We start from the raw sequence: 20187 nt of genomic DNA, 5'->3' as shown, positions 1-20187 counted from the left end.
TTTGCTTCTCAACTACTGGCTGTGAAACAGGTTTGCTATCTGCCAGGCAAGTGAATTCCCTCTGTTCCCACTGAGGCTGTTGCTGTGAGAGCCCCGTACAAAAGGTGACTTTGAGCATCATGGAAATGTCAGGACAGTTTAGCCTGCTGTGGTTCTCAAAGGAAAAGAGATTGGAGCTGGAATTTAAGAGCAGGGTGGAATGGTCATAAATGGGTTTAGGACTAGGACTAGACATGAGTGTGACTGTAGATATTCATGTGGATTGTTGTCTAGTGGGCAGAGCAGAGAGAAGTAGTGCAGGCAATGGCGGGTCTGCTCCTACATCTCCGAGAGACGGGCTGGTCATGTAGGGCCCCCCCAGCAGTCCTACACCTGGCTCGCTTCCACTTTTATTACACCCAGTGGTAAAATTTCTGTGGGGAGCCTGTCACGTGTTAAGCACTTTGAGAGCTTGCAGCCCCCCAGCTTTTGATCCATTTGTTCCTCATGTTGTGATTTAGTGCCCGGGAGCATCATTAGGAGTAGTCTGTGAGTAGATGGGACTCTTGGGTCTCTTCCTGGTGCAGCTCCCAGGTGACTTTGCCTGATAAAAAGTGCTGCCCAGTTAAATGTGAACTGTCAGTTGTGGTCTGTCCTTGATGCGACAGGTTCAGCTTAATTAGAAACCAAGTTTGAGGAGGGGAAAAGAAATCTACCCTGTCAATGTTTACCCTGTAGGGTAAAACATAAGTGTCCTGGGATGGAGTTGTGGTCTGCAGAGCCGTGCTGGGCTCAGCTCCCCCCAGCAATGGTTGACTGCAGATCCGACACAGCACGTCTGTGAGATACGTTCTCCTCCATTAAAAAGATGAAAGGTAAGAGAAGGAGAAGAGGCTAATTCTGATCAATTGCCAAAATCATAAAACACGGAGAGAGAGAGAGGAAGAAACTTGCTATAAATTACCCCGTGAGTCCATGCTGGAGCTGGGGATTAAACCCAGGTCTGCAAAATTCCAGTCAATTACTGCGAGCATGAGGCCACTTGCATCTGCTGACTCCCCACTCCGGGTACTCCTCTTCTGAAGCGGCGAAGCTGCTTGCGAAGTGTGAGAGTGGCAAAATCTGGGCTAGTCAGCAATGCTTTTCTAAGCAGCGCGATTCAGGCGAGCCCTTGAGTAACTACGGGGGGGCAGGACCAGGTCCCCTCCTGCTCCACCGCACACTGGAGCCCTCTGAGAAACCCCTCAGCCTCCTGAGCACAACTACAGCACTTGGTGAGGCCAAGTGGGTTTCCCTGTGTGTAGTTCATGCAATTGGGGTGGGGAATGAGTGACTGCAGAGGATGAACAGCGAGGGAGGACAGGCTTTCCTTTATGGAAGATCTGGATTTATTTCTGTTCATTCATTGCAAGTCAGAATCCATTTTCTTCATTTTTATTCTTCCATGCTGTGACATCTTTAAAATCCATGGTACATTTAACTTCTGATTTTCATTTAATACCTTTTAAAGTGATCTAATGCAGAAAGATTACAGACAGTAAGGGTTACTGTCCTTTGGTGGAAATACCCTATTTAATAAAATATTCTAAGACAGATTGGCCACTCCGTGCATTCAGAAAAGAAATATATACTGAGTTTAGACACTGTGACAGTAAAACTTTATAGTCCTATCAATTTCAGACAGTCGTACTCTCCTGAAGTTTCCAAATCACTTTGCAAAGGTAGCTAGCTATCCTAGTTTTGAAATTAGAAATAGCTGGGGATGCAGTTTGCAGTATTTAATGTAGATCTATGTAAATTGCTATGAGAGAGGGAGGAGAACAGTTTGATCTTAAAATGTAATTTGGACTGTTCTCGTCTTTTCTTGTAGAGGCTGTTTTGATCATTTGTTGCCACCTCCCAGTTTTCAAACATGTCAAGTCTCTCAAAAAGTTCTGATACTTTTAAAGATAAGGATCAAATTTTATGTATTTTTCTCTCTTAGTTCTCATGCTTTTGACATTCAGGTTTGCAAACTTCTTCCGCTATCAAAGGGCTTCAACATCTTTCCTTTTTTATTTTGAAATGAAAATTGACATTCTTATTTGATAATGTGATTCTCGGAGCCAAGACTTTAAGAAAAATGCCAAATACCGCAATACCTATGGGAATTTGCAACCTTATTATTAATAATGGGCGCCGCTCACTTCCCTTCAAGTCTCCTGGGATTTTGGTGTTTCATCTAAATCCACCCAGATTCTTGTGATCTTTAAAGGTGGGGAGTTGGTGGAAAAGTGCTTCCTTGGGAGAAGAACTGATTACAAAGCATGGATCCAGTTTCTAGTTTGAACCTCTAGAAACACAGAATATTTTCAGGTCTAAGGTTTGGTTGCCTGCGATCTTGGTTTTTGTTTTTTGGTTTTTACCCACTCCTTTTTGCTTTGCTGGTAGAATGAAGAACTTGATTTAAGGTTATATGCCTGGAAAAATAAAGCATTTAATTTACATTTTACAAGGCAGTTATTGCAGGTTAATTAAATATCAATTGAGTGTTATAGGCCACATTAAGATTTATTAATAAGCCAGCAGATAAATCTCCTTGGAATTCAATTAAATGAAAATCACATAAAAATATATGTGCAATTTTATTCATATAATACATAAAACTTGTGAATTATAATGCAGCATTGTACAATAAGTTGATTAATGGGAATTAATTGCTGAAATAGAGGAAAAATCAATTTAAACTTCCTGTGGCGGATATAAGGAGCACAGTGTACTTCTCCCCTGCCCTTGGAAAGCTGAGTTTGTGTCTGCGCTTGCATTTTCTCACTCCAGACCGTAAGATGCATCTTGGGCATAAATGTCCTTCCTATCCTCTCACCTGCTGTAGCTCAGTGTTTCAGGCTTAGAGCAAGGAATGACTCTGTATTGCCAGTGTGCCCCTGCTGAGTTAATTGTATGATTGAAGATTTTAGAGATGGAAGAAGCAGCTGGTGGGTGTCCCTGGCCCTGAAAATGCACTTGGGTTTGTGTCTCAGACCAGATCTCTGTCTGGGAGGGGGGAGCTGGTGGGCGTATCGAGGGCTTTGGGAGCATTTGTACCGACGGACGGTGGAGACTTCTGCCCTTGATGCTTTTTCAGATCTCTCTTTAGGCATTTGTAAGCTAGTTAGCAATACCAACCCTGCTGGCCACGTTGTCTGCGAGCTCAGGAGCACATGGGTGTGTTGGGCTTTGACCAGGGTTAGTGTGCGGATTTAGGCCCTTTTGAGGAAGCAAAGCTTCCAATATCAGAGATGAGGTTCAGGAGCTGGACTTGGAAAATATCTTGCCAATATTTGCAGAACGATTGAGGCCTGGCGTGCTGCCATCTGTTCCCTGCGCATCCTGTGTTAAATACTGTCAATATGAGATTATGTTCCAATTACAGTACCAGACTGACTGGTTTAACTCCTACCATGAATCTATTTTCCTTTATTACTATGTACTAACTCTGTGACTGATGTACCAGACACCAAAAGAGATGGTCTCTGCCCAGAGGGCTTTGTCTAAAAGAAACATGCCAGGAGAAGACTGAACGCAACAGAAAATGCAGATGAATGAGTAATTCTGTTGAGATTCTCTTTTTAATTTGGTGATTCTTTGCTTGTTTGGTGTTTGGCTTGAGTTTTAATATTACTAAACTCGTTTCCTTCAGACATTGCACAAGAACAGAGACTTCCATAGAAACTCAAACAGGGTTAGGCATGTGGCCCTTTGAAGTGTGTGTGTGGTGGGGGGTGAGTGCTCAGCGCACACATGGGAACGCTGGAGGATGGAAAATGAAGGGAGAACCGTGTTCCAGCGCAGACGACGGCTCCGGCAGACACCGCAGCTCGTGCTGGGGCAGTTTAGCCGCGTTTAAAACGTAGCAGGTGTCTTTCTGTCAGTGCATCCTTGCTCATCCTCCCTGCTCCTCCAGTGCGGAATGCATGCATGTCTCCTCCGTGCTTCAGCTCTGCTTCTCCCTGCAATAGTTGTCAGGGATATTAGCATTAAATACTTACTGCCTGGCTTAACTAAGGGGTAAGATAGGATTTAATTTGTATGGCTGAAATCCAATTATATAATGGAGCCCCTGGGGGAAGCAGTTATACCTGCTGAATCTCTTGGATGAGTAATTGTGCACAAAGGCTCCTCTCCAGAAGTAGAAACAGATCTGAAATATTATTTTTTTCCCCTCTTTTTTTGCTGCTGCTGTTACATAATAGGGCCGAGACCCTGAAAAGAAAAGCCAACAACAACCCAGTGCAGTAGAAAGAATTAAAGCATTGCCAGGAGAAAACAAGTTATAATCTGATAAAATCAAGGATCCAACAGGAAGTCTGCAGCAGCTTTAGCTTGGAGGAGCCAAAATGCAGTGCAGCCAAAGGAAGCTTACTCATCTTTTTGGAAAACAGCACAGAGGCTTTGCTGTCTAACTTTTCCCCCCACTTCTACCATGAGCAGGGAAAGGGAATCCTCTACTTGCTTTTGTCAAAGCTTGGGAGGTGGGTAGGTATAAAAAAAGCTAAGACGCCAAATAATGTTGGTCCTTTTGAAAAATCCTGCACTTAAGCACCTTTAAAAATCCCTGCTCCTTATCCTGCATGTCATCTGCATCGTGATAAGCATCAAAACCATAGGTGATGTTGAGCAGGACAGGAACAAAAGCATGATGAGGTTCCCAGCAAGGTTTCTGAAAGCAGGCAAGCTTGTAAAGCATTCATCTCTGGGATAGTGTTGGGGTTTGACAACTGTCCCATCTGATATCTTCAGCAGCTCCGAATCCCACAAAGGAACACACCACGGGCTCTGAACGGGACTGAAAGCATCAGCTCGTTATACTTAGGCAAGTTTTCTCAAAGGTCAGAGTGCCATGGTTAATTCTATTTTTAAAAACAGAAAACAAACTTTTCTTCTTTTCTAATGAGTTCTGAGTGGAAAAATCATTTCCTCAGTCTCTTTGATTACATGACTCCGTGAAGATAAAACGCCGAGTGCAGCCAGCCAGCCAAGGCGAGGCCAGAACTCCAAACGCCACAGACCGCGGACAAACCTGGACGGTCCAAGACCCCCACCCCATCCATCAGCCCCCCAGCCTGGGCAGCTCTTCCGACTATGGTGAAAAAACAGCTAAAGCAAAAGTATTTCCTACACTTGAGCTCCGAGAGGAGGGTACCTGTCTCACAGACTTGCAGCTCCACCCAGTGGCTCTTTTTTTTGGCAACATAAGCCCAAGGTTGCAGAAGCATTAAAGCCTGCTGGGGTCTACGCTGCTGTACTGCGACGATGCTCTGGCGACGTGCATGAGAAATTGGGTGTATATTTCTTTGTCAAATTCTTAGCAAGCTGTCAGCTGCCGTTTGAATAATGGCCAAAATAAACCAACTGCAAAGAGAACTTTTAGTAAAAGAGAAAACACAGCAATTTTATTACTCCCTTTCTTAAAAACCTCCCAGCACAAACGGTGGGAGAAACAAAAAAAAAGCAGGGAACTGATAACTGATAACCTTCCCAGATTCTCTCTGAGCACATTGCAGTAGTTCCCCCCAAATTTGTTATATAAAATTATTAATGAATTACCAGAATAAATGATTTTTGATTTGTAAGCTCATTTTGCAAAGAATTCTCTTGTGAGTGTGAAGCTAACTTGGCAACTCATACAGTATTTCTTCACTTTCCTTCCTGGGTAATTACTGTGACTAACAAGAAGCAAATTTTGATCGTTTCTATCAAGGATGCCATGCTGGAACTTGCTTTTTCCAGGAGGATAAGGACACTTGTAATTAAGCTTTGTTCATGTGCACACTTTAACTGCAGGAAAACTCAAGAGATGGTTCCACGGTCACAGAATTGTGATACCAACAGAATTCATTTTAGATGTGAACCAGTGTTGTAAATACATCCTCTGACCTCAAGTGAAAACTGAAATCTCTGGGTTTGCTGAATATAGGTTTACCAATCTCTATGTCTTAAAGGAGCTGAAAAACTGATAAAGTTTTTGTTGTGAATCTGCTGGCAGTGCCTGCCCTGTCTGTGTCTGGAAAATATAATCTGTGAATCCTGCTCCTAGATGGACTCTATAGCTCCAGTGCCACGGAATGAGCTGGAATGACCTCTTCCTCCTGAAGTTCAGACGTTATTTAGCACAAACGCAGCCCCAAAGGGCTTCCCCGAAATCACTGTCTGCCAGTGCGGCAGCTGAACATGGGCTTTAATTTGTTTTGTTTTGGTGCCAGAGTGCTGTGAGAAAAGGGATTTTGAGTTACAAACCATATGAATCCCTCCTCTAAGCTTGTAGACATCAGTTATCTGTCCATACAATTAGAAAATAAATCAGCCTATATATTGTTAACACAAGAGATTGGAAGTTTCTTCTTAAAATAGCTGAGTTATTGGCATGACAAGGGTATATTTAATACTTGCAGCCCAACACTTTGTTCCTTCTCTGTCTCTGTACCAGGATTTGCAAAATTCCTGCCAAAGATCTGTGCATGTTGTGAAGTTCAAGTGAAACTTGGTGGTGTGCTAAGCTCCCTCCTTACCCCAAAAGTGCTGCTTAGTTCTTCTTTTTGGGAAGGTGGGGGGATTGCAGGTCCCCTGCAGCCGCTTTCAACCACTGCACAGTTCTGTGCTTGCTCTCTTCCCAGGTGAAGAGGGGTTTGTACCCAAAATGCCTGGAGGCTTTGTCTGTCTCATAGGAGAAGGTGGTGACAATCGTGTTCAGTAAAGGCAAGTTTAGGAAAGGCCGTGGCTTCCAGAAAGGATACAAGATGACCTTGATTATCCTGTGCAGCTGTATCATTAACCACATCTTCCAGTAAGGGATGCGTGAGCCTAATCGGACTGAGGGGTCTGCAGAGGACAACAGCTGATGCCTGATCAGAAAACCTTTTCTGGTTGGAGTGTCATCGTAGGAATAGTACACCTGTCCTGCAAGTAAGTCTGGGTTCAGCTGCAGGTTCCTCGCTGCAAGGACATGCATCCACGCAACGTTCCCTGGAGAAATAAGAGTGGGACACAAACAGGTATTCAGGAGGAGCTAAATTTTCCTGTTTACTGTAGGAGTGAATAATTACATTGGATCTGCCGGCCTCAGTGATGCGAGGTAGGGAAAGCACTCCTCGTGTTCCTCAGACGTACTGTGGAGAGACTGAGTAGTTAATCCAGACCTTCAAGGCCCTTTAAACCTTTGGTCTCCCCTTTGAGCTGGACAATTAATGTGCCTTGTGATGCTGGTTCGTGTGAGGCGGAAGGGCAGTGTTTTGTACCAGAGCGGGATGAATGGGAGGCAGCGCTCGAGGGTTTGATTCCTGGCTCTGCTGTGAGCCTTTGAAGAAGTCACTTGATTTATCTGGGCCCGGCTCTTCTCTAACAGCATTTTCAAACTACTATTATCTGCACTTTTGGAAAAAGACATATAAGTGTGCTGCACAGAAATAGCTAGAACTGCATGATTTAATGGTGAGTTCTACTCCCCTGAAATTCATTCAACACCACAACAAACTCTTTCTGTAGGTTTTGTGAGTAGTTTTTTGTGCTCGCTAAAATCAGTTATGTAGTACAGCCTTCTTTGCAAGAAATTTTAGAAGTACTGGTAGCTTAATTTCTCCTAATGGAGAAGAAATTGTCTTTTCAAACCAAAAATGTATTTTTAAATGTTGTCTGAATTTCTCTCTCTTTCCCCCCATATATCCCTTGAAATGTTTACCTAGGAAAAGAAAGATTAGATCTCTATCTTTTTTTTTTCTTAGATTTTTTTTTCCCCATTTTTCTAAACATTTTCTCTATATTGAGGAGAAGAAAAAAGAGAATACTGTGCCCAAGAAAAACAGTAGAATGTAAACCACTTTTAAAAAATTCTTTTAGCTAGTCTAAGTTTTGTGGTTATAAAAATATTTTGTTTATTCACCATCCTTATCTCTCTGTCTTGAAAGATGATGGTTAAGCTGACGTGTAAAATCCACTGTGACTAGAACAGCCTGGCAGCACCACATGCAAAGAGGTCGACCGTTCACTCACCCACATACGTGTAATTGCGCTCTGTGTTTTCAGGTTCTAGGTAGTTCATCACACCATTCTTGGCTTTGACAAGTGAATACAACTCTTGAAGAAACATTCCCTTCTCCCCATACACTGTGTTTGCACGGATGATGCAGGTTGTGAGTTTACCACCATTGCTCAGCTGTAAAAAGAAATGGGAAGCATGTTAGCGAGTGCTGGATACAGAGATGAAATCTTCCACAGTGATGCTGAGTTTGCCAGATAAAACCAAAACCTGGGAATATTGGGCTAGGGGAGTCAACCTTTGCAGAGGTGATCTGGACAGCTGTTTTGGGTCCCTAAAAATGCAAGGAGGTGCCCAGTTCAGGTTTTGTTGGTTTTTGGTTTGTTGTTTTCACAGCACACCTTGTACCCCTCTGGTGTTCTCTGAGAGCTGTTGGATGGAGGATGCAAGTGGCATTGACCCTTGTGCAGATGTGATGTATAAATGAGTGTTTGCAACAACTAAAATCAGGTACCAGAGGAAGCCAGCTAAGCTGGCTGGCCTCAAATAGTAGCCGGGAGAGAGATGCTCCAGGCAGTGATTTAGGACAGAAGTCTTATTTTTACATTCTACTTTGTGCTCTAGAAGAACTCATTTGTCTGCTGACTGTACTGGGAATCTAAAAAGACCAGCCAGCTAAATTAGGTAGGTGGCTGGCTCTGGGTACACTAATATTTTTTATTCTTAAATCAGACAAGTCTGAAAATTATACCTCTATGCAGTGTGAACCAGGTGAACCTGGTTTCTTATGCCCTGATTTAACACAGCTCTTTCCAAAGTCACAGTCCTCTGGTGGGGTTAAAGCACAGGCTCGAAGGGCAGCACCCTTTGTTGTGGGAAGGTCAGGCTTTGGTTAAGCTTAAGACACTGCGGTTTGTACATCAAGTCAAGGCAGCAGTTGGATACACACCAGGATACGAACTGTGGGGTCTTTCAAACCAGCTCTCTCCTTCTACCCACCCTGTGCTGTAATACCAGGGGCGCTACCATCAGCTTTTGTACCTTTTTGCCGTTGGCTTCAAATACAAGTTTTTCGGCCATGGCCTTTGTCTTCCCATATGGCAGCTCCACTTCTCCACTGTATTTGGTGTCTTCATTTCCCCTGAAATAGATTGTGGGAGATGGTGAGTAACCATGGAGTAGGGCGCATTTGTCACAGCATGATTTACTCTGCAGTCACTGCTCCCCAGGGACTTACCACTGGCTGTGTGTTATATGAATGTGAGCTCCTTGCTGCAGTTTAGGAGAAATAAGGCCTCAAGAAATACAAGGTGGTTCTCGGTGTTCCAAGGCAGGTTTGCATGAGGGTGGTGGTTTGATGTCTGAGAGCTGGATATGTTTTTGTCTAATACTGGGATTGAAGCAAACCACACTCTGGCATGGAAATTAGAAGGCGGTGGAGTTACCTCTTAAAGCAACTCTCAAGGGGCTGGACAAGGTGAAAAGAGCACAAGAAGGAAAATGAGAACAATCCTACTTCATATTTTCATTAGAGGTAGAGAAAAGCCTCTCATGAGCCATAAACTAAAAGGAGAAGCTGATGCTTAATTTTCTCACGGAGTCGATTAGTATTGGAAGACATATGCCAGTGATATGATAGAGCTGCTAGTGATCTCCTGGAAGACCTGCAATCAGTGGGTTCCTGCTGGGATTATTCCTTTATCTCTCCTAGTAAATTCTGCTCAAGGGGAAGAGCAATGAGTGGACTGATGACTAAGGGCAAGCAGGGCTCACAGCCATGCTGGGGACACTTGGTGGCCAATATGGAACCCAAACTGCTCCTCAGCCTCCTGACTTAGAGCTGCAAGGAGCAAAGCCCATGGGGATTATCACGTAACTGGCCTCAGAGGCCCTGAAATAATTCCAAGGAGAACCAAGAAAGCAGCTCTATTCCCTGCCAGAGTGCCGTTTTGTCTCACTGGTTCTAGATCAATGTTAGTCCACTGCAGGATTTGGTTAAGCAGATTAAGTTAAACTCTGGAGGAGCTGGGGAATGAAGAAACCTTGTTTGAAGCACTGGGAAGGAGCATCTGTGAATACCGTGTGGCCACTTGCTCCCCTGCTGCTGTGACTAGCACGGGTAATTTTAAAGTTAATTTACTCGATATTTTGCTCTCCTAGAGAAATTCACCCTAGGCAAACACCAGACTCTGCCAGGCATGGGGTACACCCCACAGGCAATGAAGACTTGTACTTTTGCAGCTGGGGCTCTTGGAAGGGTGCAGTGGCCTGCAATGAGTTCATGCAGCAAATCTGCAGCAGAGGTCTTTTTGTCAAACGCTGGGCCTTGGGAGAGCAAGCTCAGACTCAGGGTCCCTGTTTGACCTTGGGCAAGTTAACTTGATTGCTCTTTCCTATGCTCAAATCTCTATGTGTAAAACACGGACAATGCTGTTGCCTTTCTCTCTCCTGTTTGGCAGTCTAGTATCTTGTGTGTCAGATATCCCAGCTGAGATCAGGGCCTTCTTGTGCCACAGCAACAGATATAAATTAGGAGCATCAGAAATAACAGCCTCCCACCCTGGGCTTTTATCACAAAACCCTCCTCCCCTTCCTTGTGTTTATGGGTGATGAGCAAGGGACAAACCAGAAAACAAGCAAGACAAAAGATTGATTGTGCGTGGTTTGTTGCAAGCCCAGGAGAGGCCCAAGACAATAGGAGGGGTTATTGAGAAGTTCTAGTTTTAATTGCTTTCTTTTTTAAATCCAAATTTATTTTTTTGCCTTGTGAAGCTTTTTATTTTTAAAAGCAGCTTCACAAAGGGGCAAACCTTCCTGCTGTTCCTGGGCTGCAGAGCTCTGCTCGTGTTTGCCTTCGCCCACCCCTTTTGAAGCCTGGTAGTAACAAAGAGCTCAGCATAATGCTCTTGCTTTTCAAAACGATCACAGATAACTGAACGCTAATAAGACTGGAGCAGCATTGTCAGAAGGTATCTCAGCGGTGGCTGTCTCAGAGGGATTGAGACTGACAGAGGCATTTTCTATTATTGTCGGATGCTGAGGTGTGAGCATTATCCCTGCACCCATCACCCTGTTCCAGAGACTAATCATGCTTTGTCTGTGTCAATTCCCAAGCACGTAAAAGTGAGTTAAATAAAATTACATGAGGAATGATAGAGAAGGAGGACAGAGAAAAAGAAAAAGGCAGGCAGAATCATGGACTGTGAGGGGGAAGAGCAGAACAGATTGGGTGGGGATGGGGGGCAGATGAGGAGGAATGGGAAAGCCTGATCACCTGTGCTTTCAGTCTGGAAAACAGAGCCATATTACATATTCTTTGCTGGGATCCCTGTTGAGCCAAGTGGTGTAATATTTTACTAGGGGTCTGACCCTTCTCTCATTTTGCGTTATGTAGCTCCCTTAATTTAAAATGAAAATCATTGGACAACGAGGCCCACTCTCTCAGGCTTTCTCTCAGCAACATGGGAGAACCTGAGTGTGTTCTGCAAAATGAGCTAAAGGCTCTAGGTGGTGGTTTTATTTGCATTTGTGGTGTAGAAGGATTTGGAGTTGGTGGGCAGAGGATGTTCGTGTGTAGCTCTGTGAGCATCAGCCCAGAAGGGTTTTTGTGTGCACTCATTGGTGCCATTGTTGCAAGCAAAAATACTGTCCTCAGGTGAGATTTGGGGTAGATTTTTCAAGACATCTATTCATATCTGTCTCTTAAGTTGCGGAACTAAAATACTGACAAGGATGCGCCTGTATCTGCATTCATTTTTTAGAAATGATTTAGATATGCTCGTGACCAAATTCCATAGCTTTTCAGTGACACAGAGCCTCTAGCGCTCATGGTCCCCAAGTAGATTTGAGGTTTGTTGCTCTCATGGATTTTTTTCATAAGCCAAGCATTTTTTTTCTACAGATTTGGGTGACAACTGGGTTATGCCTTGGCTTACTTGTGAGTGCAAAATTCGTGCTTGTAGGTCATTTAAAGTTCTGTCTTAAGCACCTTTTTCTAGCTGGGCTCAAATTTCTAGAGCCAAATGACTGAAGCCAGCTGTGTCTAGACTGGCGGCCTAGAGACACAAAACTTGACTTTGAGCCAGTTGCCCTTGCACACAAGTTGCCATGGTTTGATCAATCTGGATGGCTACAGCAATGCTTGAACCCGGCAAAAACTCTGACCCAACAGCAGGGTACAACCTGACCGTATCACAAATCTTAAGCATCTGAGACCTTAACTGATTTTAGGGCTGAGAGGAGTGGTGCTGCACATACAGGGGACAGGCTGGAGGTGCAGTTGGGTCATACATTTTTCAACCAGCTCTTTCAGTCAGAGGTATCCACTATTGGTCAAGTTTAGTTTGAGAAGAGGTGTGGTTTCTCAAAGTGAAGAGCAGCAAAGAAGGATTTTCAAGAAAGAAGAAGAGTAGACAGGACAGGGAACACATATCTTCTCCTTTGTAGCCACAGCAAAAATCTCCATCTGGTTGCAGTTTCATTGCTGCTTAACCAGAGATCCAGAATGATGGTGATTTGTTTAGCCTTACCTGAACATGGGCTCACACAATGTATTTGGTCCCACCGCAGCAATGGAGCTTGTGTGGACAACATATGGGATGTCCAGGGCACAGCAGGCCCTTAATACATTTTCAGTACCTGTGGAGCAGATTGGGAAGGACAAACATTAACCACCTTGTCGTGATTCCTGGCGTGCAAACCAGAAGATTTCCAGGCTTGGGATTCTGACCTGGAACAGACCCATCTATTTTATGGCTGAAAAGATGTAAAGAGACAGGTCAGAGCTGCAGTTCCTCAGGTATGTTTGCACACGCATGGATGGTTTATAACATGAGAGCAACAGTTACATCTATAGGATAATGTGGCTTAACCTCTATGGCTATTGGTAGCTGACTTAACTTGGACTTACTAGTTGCTAACAAAAAGGAAGCCAAGAGCTCAGCTGAGCAAAACTCCGTTTTTTCCACCCTTTTCTGATTCATGGGTAGACTATCAAATGGTGAATTGCAGCCTTCTGGCAGAAGAATCAGTGTTTTAGTTACGTATGTTGCTCTATAGAAGTTCTGCAGGATGACCACAGGTTCAAAATCATTGCAACAGGCTCCTGATAGCTGCAGAATTGTAAATAAAATAGTGGGGGCAGCTTACAAATCCGCATGAAATCAGACAAATCTGCAGCGTGCTTTGTCAGTGTGTGTGGTTTTTGTTTGGTTGGTTTTAGGGGGCAGGGAGGGTGTTTAAATGATTTAAAACTCTTCCAGGGATAGTTTTTGCATTCATCATGATTTTGATACAAGTTGATTCTACAAGAACCTCAATGACAACAACAAAACCATGATTGCATACTGAGGGTCTTAAAATCTGATAAGTCAGATCTTAGAGGAAAACACTGATACAGTTGGTTTCTGAAAATCTCCATCCTATTTATATCTGGCTAATCAGGCTCTGCCCTTGAGCTTTGCTGCAGATCTTGCATAGGGAGGGCTTGTGATTTCTATGTTCTCTTTGTTGTTAAGGGCATAGTCTGAAATTACCAAGGAAATCCTGAGCTTAGGCTACTTTTGGAAGGCATGAATCAATATGAAGACCTGGTGGAAAAGATTCAATTTACTTCTCCATGTGCCTATCACAATATGTAAAGTTAACTGAGAACCCCTGTTGAGAAACATCGCTGGAAACAGCCGAGTTAAACTCCATTCAGCTTAACAAAAAGCAGATTAAAAAGTCTTTAAGTGACTAGATGAAAAAAATAATTCTTGCAGAAGAGGACCCTTCAATCTAGTCAACTAGACTATGATAGGATTTGGCAACCAGTGGTTAAAACAGAGAGAATAAAAGCAGAAGAAACATGTAGATTTTTTGCCAGAAATGGTAATTAACTATAGCCACACTAATACTCTTCAGCATTGTTATGGCTTGCTGAAAGACATAATAGATAGCCCATTAACTTGGACTCCTTAATTCCAGGCAACAAGTCTTTTGAAAAGACACAGTCCAATTTAGCCACAAATCATTAGGCTTAAGGCAATAATTGGATGGATTTCTGTGGCCTGAGTTACACAGAAGAACCAGCTAGAGGATTAAATAGCTGACCTGTCCTGACCCTATATTTTTTTCCCCATGATGTCTACAGCAGGTATCAAATACAGTTCATTTTTCTTCTTTTGCCTGCTATGATTTTAATATAAAGCTTTAGACTAATCCCTCAATCCAAGTATTTTGAGAAGCCCTAGTGAAGGCAGCAGCCCCATCCAAGGGGAGGCAGAAATGCAGAATGGTTACCCTCTGAAAATAAGGCTCCTGGTAGGACACCTCAAAGCATTGGTAAAACCTTTGCGTGTGTGGTTTTCTGGGAACGTCACCGACCTCTGCAGGAGGTTTGGTTTGCTGAACAGGGGAGTTGCCCAGTGTTTGCTGCTATCTGTAAAAACCTCACTGCTGAAGTACCTTGCTCCTAGCAAGGAGACAATGAAGATCTCACAAAGCCATTAAAAGGCAGTGGGAACCCTCAGGCTCTGAATATGCTCGGTACACATGCACAAGACAAGCTCTTAAAAGCATCTGGTTTGGAAAACAACTACAGCAGTGAAAAGAAAGATGCAGTTTAAACATAGCCCTGGAATGCATCAGTAAATAGTGGGAGCCCTAAGCAGTAATCGAGTTTGAGACAGATACATATATTAAGAAAAATAAAATTCCTTCCTCGTGGTTAACAACTATTTTAGCATCTCACAGCCTGAGGTGCCATTGGAATTGCTGCTGTAATAGGGATTTCATTATTTTTATAGCCTGTGCTTATTTCCTAGATTTATGAACAAATTTTCTTTAAGCAGATCCTGCACCTAACAAGAAATCAGCTCTTGGTGGTAGGAAGAAGATGTTGTGGAGCTCTCAGTTATGCGTGGCTTGTAGATAATAATACTTGTGAACTCTGACTATAGTTAAACACCACTCCCTTATAGTGTGGGTGCAGTTTGAGTGGTATAGTCTTGCACAGGTATATACTGTAGGGATTTTTTTCCCTTAGGAAAACTAAAAGCTATCTAGTACAGGGTTAACTTTAAATTGTTGCCCTTGTCACATACTAAACAGTTTCTTACCACTATAGGCATGTTCTGAATCATCTCAGTACTGACAGTGAAAGTTATACCCTTAAACAGAGTAACTATTTAATGACTGGGTCCAGATTTGGCTTCATAAGATGAAGTGGAGAGGAGCAGCATAATCTGCCCTGAGCAAGGACAGAGGGGGAAAGGCAGAAACCTCCCCACTGGAAAGGAAAGGTCCCAGGCACTTTTCTCACCTCATAGCAGGGCAACGCTTGTGAAATTCAGGGGATGAGGGAGTGCTAAGTCAGAGAGGATACGTTTCTCATGGCCTCTTGTATAGCTACAGCAAGACGTGAATTTAAGGCTGTATTTGTTTGCTTGTTTTAAAGAGCTTACCCCCAACATTGACAGCTCTCATTTCCCAGAAGGGCACGGTGTTCCTGTAGTCCACAATAGCAGCTGTGTGAATAACCACGTCAACTCCCTGCATGGCGGCAAGGAGCAGATTGTAGTCTCGCAAATCTCCTTTCGTCACTGTCACAAGAGTGGTAGCTGCAGAAAAGTAATATAACCATAGACGCAAAGAGAAAAAAATACAAATCAGCATCCCCACCTTTTTGCAGGATGAGGATCCAGCTTGGAAGGCTTTCTTCTCTGCAGAGCAAGCTGAAGCACACTCTAGCTAATGACTGTGCCATTTGAATACATCACACCAGGGGAAAATATATCCTGTTTTGGAACCCCAAGAAGCCAGATCTGCATCTGGTTTAATTCAGCACAGCACTTACACCAGTTTGCATCAACTGTGGGTCAGGATAACTGTGCCTGTTGCTGCAAATCTCTAGCGTGCATCCACGGGCAGTGGTGAGACAGAGCCAGAGACTTGGCCCAGAGCTGCAACTGGTTGCAGGATTTGGTCCAGTGCATGGGAAGGAGCGAAGCTATGCTGGACAGTTTCCTTCAGACAGGAGACTTCTCAAGCTTGCTGGGAATAACATCAGGCATGTTCAAGGGATAGAGAATAGAGCAGAAAAAGAAGGAAGGCAACATCTGCATAGCAGAGGTAACACGCTTGCCTGGAGGACCAGGGTGCAGAGGAAGAGGCTTCTGCTCAAAGTCCTTGCTGGTGCTGTGAGGTGAAGCAGGACATCAGCAGCCTCATGGTGATGGGGTTTCACTGCTACTTAGTGGTGAGGGAAAGCCTGTGACCGCTCAGGCTGAAGTGTTTAATAGCCTCTTTTGCATCACCTGTCTTAAGGCAGCTGCTGCAATTAAGACCAGCAAGAGAATGAGAGCTCAGCCAAAAACAGGGAGAGAGGATATAAGGCAGCTATGAGACATTTTCAAATTGATAAGGTCTGATGAAGTTTATCCAGGGCTTCCAAAGAGGTGATGGAAGTAACTGCAGCTTTATTGCATTGTCAGCTACTTTGGAGAATTTTTGGAGGAGGCACTGGAAGACTGTCAGAGAGCAAATGAAACACCTGTGCTTAGAAAAGAGGTAAAGAAGAGGCAGGAAATTACAGAACAGCTTGATTTCCACCCCAGGAAATTCAGGAACACACAACATGTGTGTGAGCACCTGTAGGATAATAAGGAGAATAGAAGCAGCTGACATGGATTTGTCAAGAACAAATCAAGTCAGATAAATCTCCTTTGTTCTTATGACAAGTTAACAGGCTGTACGGATATTGTGGAACAGGTCGATGTCATCTATCTTGATTTTAGAAGGGCTTTGGAAACTCTGTGTCATTCTCATAAGTGAGTGAGTAAAATCTGGTGTAAGTAAGCGCCATTAGGGTGAGCACAAAGCTGGCTGAGTTACAGTTCCCAGGGAATTGCCAGCTGTGGTAGGTGGCTGCCCTGGGGCTCTCCGGGGCTTACTGCTGTATTTGAATCTTTTTTATTGTTTTCATCAAGAATCTGGCAGATTTGTTCATTAAATCAGCAGATAACATCAGACTGGGAGGGACTCAAAGTACAGTGGAGGATTAGAGTATGAGCTGAACGTAACTAATAGAGTGCAAAAAAAAATATAGGTGAAATTTGATAGGCACAAAGAGAAGATATTGGGCTTAGTAAGGAAGAGGCAGCTGGTCTTTGTGAAAGAATTGGCTGGGCCAGGATAGCTTTAGGGGCTATCGCCTGTCAGCAGGGTCTTGCAACTGTGGAAAAGGTGTAATTGCACTGACAATACAAACAGGAGAATTGTTTTCAGGTGGAAGAAACACATCCATCGGCTTTACTCAGCACTGGCAAAGCCACAGCTGGCTTCTCTGTCCAGAGAAGACCCTCAGAGACCCTTTTCCAGAAGAGAACAACGCCAATGCCCAGAGATATAGGGAGTGGGAGCTGCAGAGGAGAGAGGAGCACACCAGACGTGTTTGAGCCTAAACCAGCATGGAGCAGAAGGGGGGTGGTTTTCAAATCAGGATGTTTGTTGTAAAAAATTGCAGTGTTAGCCTGTTCTACCTGTAAGGTTCCATGAGATGTCAAGTCTTAAATAGTAGATTAGACTATACCAACAAAAATGGCCTGATGGTGCAGAAACTGGTGACCTGAGGTGGCTTGGGAACGGGATGGAAAAAGATCTGTCAGGAAGGTTGTGGCTGAGCTGATTCTGCCTTGGGGCACAGGGACAGGGATGGCCCCTCAGGGATGCTGCTGCCTCATCTTTCTGGGATTTGCTGTGGCCTCAGGCCACAGAGCTCTCCTGGAGCAGGGATTATGGCAGCTTCTTAAGTTTTAAACAGTTCTTTTTTTTTTCTTCAGTTATGGGCGTTTTTAAGGCAACCTGGAGCCTGGGGAAACCAGTCTGGTGAGTTCATCTGCCAAAGGGAGGGTTTCTGATAGTGATGTTTCCCTGGGAGTCTTTTAACTTGCTTTAAGAATATCCCCTTTCTATTGATATCTCATAACAGATAGGATCTCCCTCATCATTTTTTCCTCTCTCAAAGCAGGCTGAAGGTTTGGACAGTCAGAGAGAGGGGGGCCCAGCCCACCATTAACCTTGCAGAGCCCATGAGCTGCATTGGCTTGTTTTGTGTGGGTATTCTCGAATCCAGTAAAACAGGTTGCTTTTCCCCAACATATCTCACTGTAATCAACCCTGGTGAAACTTCAGAAGGCAGCTCTCAGAATATGATCAAATGGATTCATTTAGTATCTTTGAGCATGTTTACTGAGACTCACCTCTTCCTTCTTCATGCACAGCACAGTAAGGCTACTATAGGTTTATCTCAATTACCTCAGTAATTTATTTCACAATATCTGCAGCAGATGCTGAGCTTGAATCTATTACTGTCAGTGTTTTTTGGTTATTTTGCTCAGAATTGGTGCCTGGTTGGAGCAGGTCAGGAGAAGGTGTTAGTTGCTGTTAGTCAGACTGGTTGAGCAGAAACAACCAGGCAGCCAAGTTCCCATGTCAGGTACTCGGAGTGCATGTTGCTTCTTACAACTGAATGGGGACTTCGATCCTCCTTGTGATTTATCTCCTGGGCTTACACACTATGGATCTTTTTACTTTGATTTAGTCTTATACTGAAAAACCTCTCTGAGCTGGCAGTTCTTCAGCCGGTCTGTTTAACCCCCAGGTTCCTACCCCATGCAACCGTGGCATCTCCAGCATAATACCAGCTCTCTTGAAAGGGAGGGTTATGGCTGCTAAATAGAAGTTGATGCCCTTTTCTTACCTGTGGTGAATTTTTTTACTTCTTCTCTTGCTACTGAATCAAAAACTCTGACTTCTTTGACGTAATCTTGTTGAGACAGGAGCTCTACAATCTTCTCCCCAATAAAACCACATCCTCCTGTCACCAGGTAGACCCAGGCTCTATCCATCTCTGACGATGTTTTTGCGGTTGAGGAGTAGAGAGAAGGTTGCTGCCAAGATCCTATCGTGCACCGTTAATCTTTCAGCCAATAGATTTTTTCTGAACTAAGTCTAAAGTTTAACTGTTATATAATGTTACTGGTTGAACATTAACTCCATCCAGTTATATATAAATCGGGTTTTTGTTTTCCCTTCTACCATGGTACCCATGATCAGAGGGCATCTCCAGCTCATGTTTTATCTGCCAGAGAGTGGCTAATACACCTTTTCCTTGCTGTGCTGTAATGAATGTGTGCTCTTAAATTTGCCATTTGGATAAGAATAATGGGATTGGCTTTGTCCAAGGTTGCTCGATCCTGTCTGAAGATTGGGGTGAGGGGAGGGAAGACTCGGCCTCTGGCACAGCTGTTTCTCTGTGCCTCTCTCATGAAGAGTCTCAGCGATGACCAAGTCAGGCCTGATCAGCTCGCAGTCTCTCTTCGATGCCAAGAAAATTATTTCCTGAAGTATGGAGTAGTCAGATTTTTTTCCAATCTGTCTTTGAACCAACTTGTCACCATTTTTGGTGATCTGTAGACACACTCTTCTAAGACAGGTAGCAATGGTAAATAGGGTAATGCAATCTCCCTGCTTACTTTGTCTGTGTACAGTGTAGTAGTTGCTTTTCTGGCCATAGTGTTGCTTGGGAAGGCAGGATTAGATTGTTCCCCTATCAGGACTGCTGCTTTCCCCATCCCCAGGCTGTGAGTGCGGGTTCCAGATGCTGAGCCAGGCTGTGGTGGGTGGGTTCCTTCCTGGTAACCCTCCCCTGGTCACATCCAACAGGCTGAATGTGGCGAGCAATTCCGACTGCGTGAATGTACGAAACAACATGGAACAACGTGGTCAGAGCTGTTCTTACTATAGCGTTAATGTTTGTATGTCTTTAAATAGTAAGCTGTATAGCCACTTGCTGCTGAGCATGTGGTTAATGATGAGTTAACACAGTGTATTGAAAGAGTAACTGTTTATTGTGTTTGCGTATATAAATATATATATTTTTTTTTCTTTATAATCAGCTCCTGTTAGAAGTTCAATCTCTTCAATTCTACCATTGATTTTTCTTCTGCTGTGTTAAGTGTTGGAAAAGCGCCGTTTCCCCAGCTGTGATTACAATCAGTGGCCATAATGGCCCAGAGACCATCATGGGCTTGATGCTAATTTGGTGCTTGGCAGACCAGTGCAGCCACAAACATCCCGAGAAATTAATTTAGCCTTTTATCCAGCAACTCCCAATCTGTACAGTAGTGATTAACAGAACTGCCTTCCCTCAGAGG

General features: G+C 43.8%; 1 protein-coding gene across 1 annotated transcript; it reads right to left on the bottom strand.

Moving 5' to 3' along the window:
- Nucleotides 1–6541: 6541 nt before the first annotated feature.
- Nucleotides 6542–18930, bottom strand: LOC309447618 (3 beta-hydroxysteroid dehydrogenase type 7-like; the record flags this gene model as incomplete). Its single annotated transcript, XM_082068428.1, has 6 exons — nt 18732–18930; nt 15436–15591; nt 12520–12628; nt 9032–9131; nt 8005–8167; nt 6542–6981 (listed from the first exon to the last, which is right to left on the bottom strand). The coding sequence occupies exons 1-6, from the start codon at nt 18877–18879 to the stop codon at nt 6542–6544; spliced, it is 1116 nt and encodes a 371-aa protein (XP_081924554.1). The 5' UTR covers nt 18880–18930.
- Between the last annotated feature and the right edge of the window lie 1257 nt (nt 18931–20187).

The sequence above is a fragment of the Streptopelia decaocto genome (assembly GCF_964273445.1).
Source record: "Streptopelia decaocto genome assembly, chromosome: 18".
In the NCBI taxonomy this organism is placed as follows: Eukaryota; Metazoa; Chordata; class Aves; order Columbiformes; family Columbidae; genus Streptopelia; species Streptopelia decaocto.
This window is presented reverse-complemented; position numbering and strand designations above follow the sequence as displayed.